Below are 3529 nucleotides of genomic sequence, written 5' to 3' on the forward strand. Positions count from 1 at the left end.
ATTAAGAATAATTGTCCAGTCAGTTACAAAAACGAGATATCGACTTTTCGACTGCTACGCAGAGTAGCTGTTTTACGAACTCTCCTAAAACGATATGCCCATCTATATCGGCTATTAATGTACTTGAAATTAAAGACAGCAATGAATCGCGACAATCCTAATCTCGTACCGATCGCGTCACCTCGAGACACTCCATACACTTTTTATTCCACCTACTATTAAATTAATACTCACTAAAACGAGGACCCTGATCAGCTTCATCTTGAATTTCGAATGTTTTTCATTACACCGCATATTATATGTTTAATATATTCTATAATAAATGTTGTCAAGAAAAATGTCAGTCCTTTCAATACCTTATACCTTGTTGCGACTCAGTCGGACCGTGCAGTGTAATAATTACAAATGATCAGATTTTGTAAAAATATATATTGCAATAACAGATTATTTACAGAGATTACGGTTTACTGTATCGCACCCGTTGGCGATCCTGATGATCGCAATATTCGGTGAAAATTAATTTACAGAGAAACAGGTGGAATACAATGATCAGAAAACATATGCTTACCCAGAAGAAGGTGGGTAGCCCACCAAGCTGATGACCGTGCTTGTGTAATGCCATCACGAGATGATCATGAGCTGGAGCTGTTAAATAATCAAATGAACTTCAAAATGTTCGTTTTGCTACTAATATAATCTTCTAATTCAAGAAATTTAATAAAATGTACCTTCGTCAACGGCATGAACATGCAACGCGTTTCGCAAGTCCTGCATATGCTGCTGATCAGATGTAATATATAGAATGGCAGTCAACGGTTTCGTAAGCTTTACAGGAAATGATTTATAGGATTGACTCAACGGAATTGGAGCATCCAAGCAGCCTGCATCACATCCATAGTAAGTGCTATCGCTACGATCCAATGCAACCCTTAGAACCGCACGATTATCTTCCCCAACTATTACGGATATATTAACATGGGTAACGTTTCCATAACTTATTCGTCTGTAAAACACGTTTTCCTTTCCGTTAAATTGCACTTAAATGAAAATAAATTAAGTCTCGATGAGTCGGATGCCTTAAACTAGACTCTCTTTTTAAAAAAATAAGATCTTGTTCTATTGATACCTGAATAAATAATCTCGATGTAGGTATTGAGGATCAATATTGAACTCGAGATGTTGATTGCTAAATCTTAATCCGCCAAGGCTAAGAACTATAGCTTGTTGCACTGCGGAAGGGCTACCTGTCATGAGATGATGACAGCCCTGTTTTTCCAAAGTTATCATCCATGCTCTGACTATCTCATTAACTCCATCTATTGACGAGGTATCTTTCCATAGTTTTGGTGCATCTCTAGTGGAGAAAAATCAAGTATTGTTACGGTGCCTATCAAAATCCTAACTCCGGAAATCCTTCTAAGGAGAAGAAAAAGGTAACGCACATGAAATTTACTCGACATTGCCCTATGAAACTCACAAATTGTGATGACCGCGAAAGCAGCCTTCATTATTAGCAACACTCTTCTCGATGTCTGGAATACCATTTGGTACTTGCGACAGAACGTAATACATTGTTGAGTTAATCTTGTGCCCATTGATGGCATCCTTTGCTTTTGAGTCACTTATACTAAATCCTGTATGCCAATAATTCTGCCAAATATGTACATGCCCATCCTTCAACCCTTGCTGCTGACGCAGTAAAGCCTTCTTCATTATCTGCCAGCACAGAAATATAAAATGGTAACAAAGTGTTTTTAAATATTACTATACATTAAAATACTAATGCCATGATTAATTTAAGTTCAATCAAAAACTAAAAACTTCTCTAACCTCTATAGCTTTCTTTTGAGTAGCATCACGTTCACTGTGATACTGCCCCGAGGATACTGGATCGCTATATCGTATACTTGTAAGAATTTCAAATTTCATTGTACTTCTGGGTTTAACTTGCATTATTTTTGGTGGCACATTATAAACCACAGACACTACTATTACTTTATCAGATTCGGGTAAAGAAACATATCCCGAAGTCAAACTATATTCATTACTCGTTCCATCTACCTCAATTCTAAATCAAAGTACGTGAGATTAATAAATATTATGTTCGAATGTGTAGTGTACTATGCTACAGAGTAGAATATAAGTAGAATACTGACTTAATGGATTCAGTATGTGAATCAGGCCAGAATGCAGATGTTTGAGTTTTTAAGGGCACTTCATGAGTGAGACCAGAAGGATTGGCAATTTTTATACTCTGTACGAGTAAGCTGTCGAAAGCTCTATGTACGTAATACTGAGAATCCACATGGTAACCTTCCCTAAGGCACTGAAACTTATGAACAATCCCTGTGGTATATTGAGTTACGGTAGCTTCACGGTAAAGGCTACCTTCCGACATTGGATAGGAAACTAGTGGCTGCCATCGTACAGGCAGTGATAAGGTGCGCCCATGTTTAATATATAACCATCCTTCCGGTGAAACTGGTACTCCCAATATTCCATTACCAACATAGGGTAAATAATTATGTTCATCTTCTTTAGGTGGTTCATGAAGAATATTTGCACTATAATCGATGGTGTCAAAGTAAAAGCTGGCTAATCTCTCACCGATACAACGATCTTCAAAGGCTACGTGAAAAAATTTCACATTAAACTACTTAACTAACGTAACCTTTACTAAGGTACACTCTTATCTACTCCGATTTAGAACTCTATAAACTCACCTTCGAGAGATTCCCTGTTACTAGAGAAAAGCCACTGAGCAAATGGAGGACCAAAATATAAGAGAGCTCCACCGCAGATGACAAGCAATAGAAGTAACTTGCGGTAAGAGTAATTACCGTCCAATAATCGCCTTATTCGCTTGCCAAATTCATGAGCATCCAGCATGCCACTACCTCTCATCGCGTGGAGAATATTTCACGGTTATATTGACGATTTTTCGTACTCTTGAACAGATCCTGTTTGACAGTAAACATAACCTCTACGGAGCGACGAATCCTCCTAACCTATCGAATGACACTCGATCCAGTGGCTCAAGACTCGATACCGCTCGGGAAAATAAAACGTTTTTACTCGAATTCATTAACTTGCTAATTACTCGCTAACATTTTAGCTTCATAAACAGCCGGTCTACAAATCGACACCTACACGACACAACTCAGATAAGTTCAGATAAGTTTTGAAGTAGTTTGAAGAAACTTTCTACAGAGATGAATTGAAAGATTGTTCACGGGTTGGGTCGAGCGATCGCATTCTATGCTGCACTCGGTGCAGAATGCAGGCGGCTCGTGCACTTGCCACCTGATACATTCCAATAGCGGCCCATTTCAAAAATCCTCCTTATCTCTACTCTCAACTCATCCTTGAGTTGGGCCGCCATTGAGGGGTATCAGGTGGCAAATGCGCGATCACACGACCCTGCCAGTAAGCAATATTCCAACTCATCTCTGTAATAACAAACACCCTTTAACATCTTTTACCAACAAGTCCAGCAAACTCTACGACGATGAAAATGATGCCTTGAAAT

The 3529-nt window shown here is 38.6% G+C and overlaps 1 protein-coding gene across 1 annotated transcript; it reads right to left on the minus strand.

The window, feature by feature from the left end:
- Window positions 1-414: 414 nt before the first annotated feature.
- On the minus strand, window positions 415-3214 carry LOC105697917 (uncharacterized protein KIAA2013 homolog). Its single transcript, XM_012421655.2, has 7 exons — window positions 2724-3214; window positions 2157-2628; window positions 1831-2068; window positions 1478-1716; window positions 1127-1354; window positions 729-1003; window positions 415-645 (listed from the first exon to the last, which is right to left on the minus strand). Exons 1-7 carry the CDS (start codon window positions 2902-2904, stop codon window positions 458-460), a joined length of 1821 nt encoding a protein of 606 aa, XP_012277078.1. The 5' UTR covers window positions 2905-3214; the 3' UTR covers window positions 415-457.
- Between the last annotated feature and the right edge of the window lie 315 nt (window positions 3215-3529).

The sequence above is a fragment of the Orussus abietinus genome, unplaced genomic scaffold (genome assembly GCF_000612105.2).
Source record: "Orussus abietinus isolate OABI.00-Male unplaced genomic scaffold, Oabi_2.0 scaffold1, whole genome shotgun sequence".
In the NCBI taxonomy this organism is placed as follows: Eukaryota; Metazoa; Arthropoda; class Insecta; order Hymenoptera; family Orussidae; genus Orussus; species Orussus abietinus.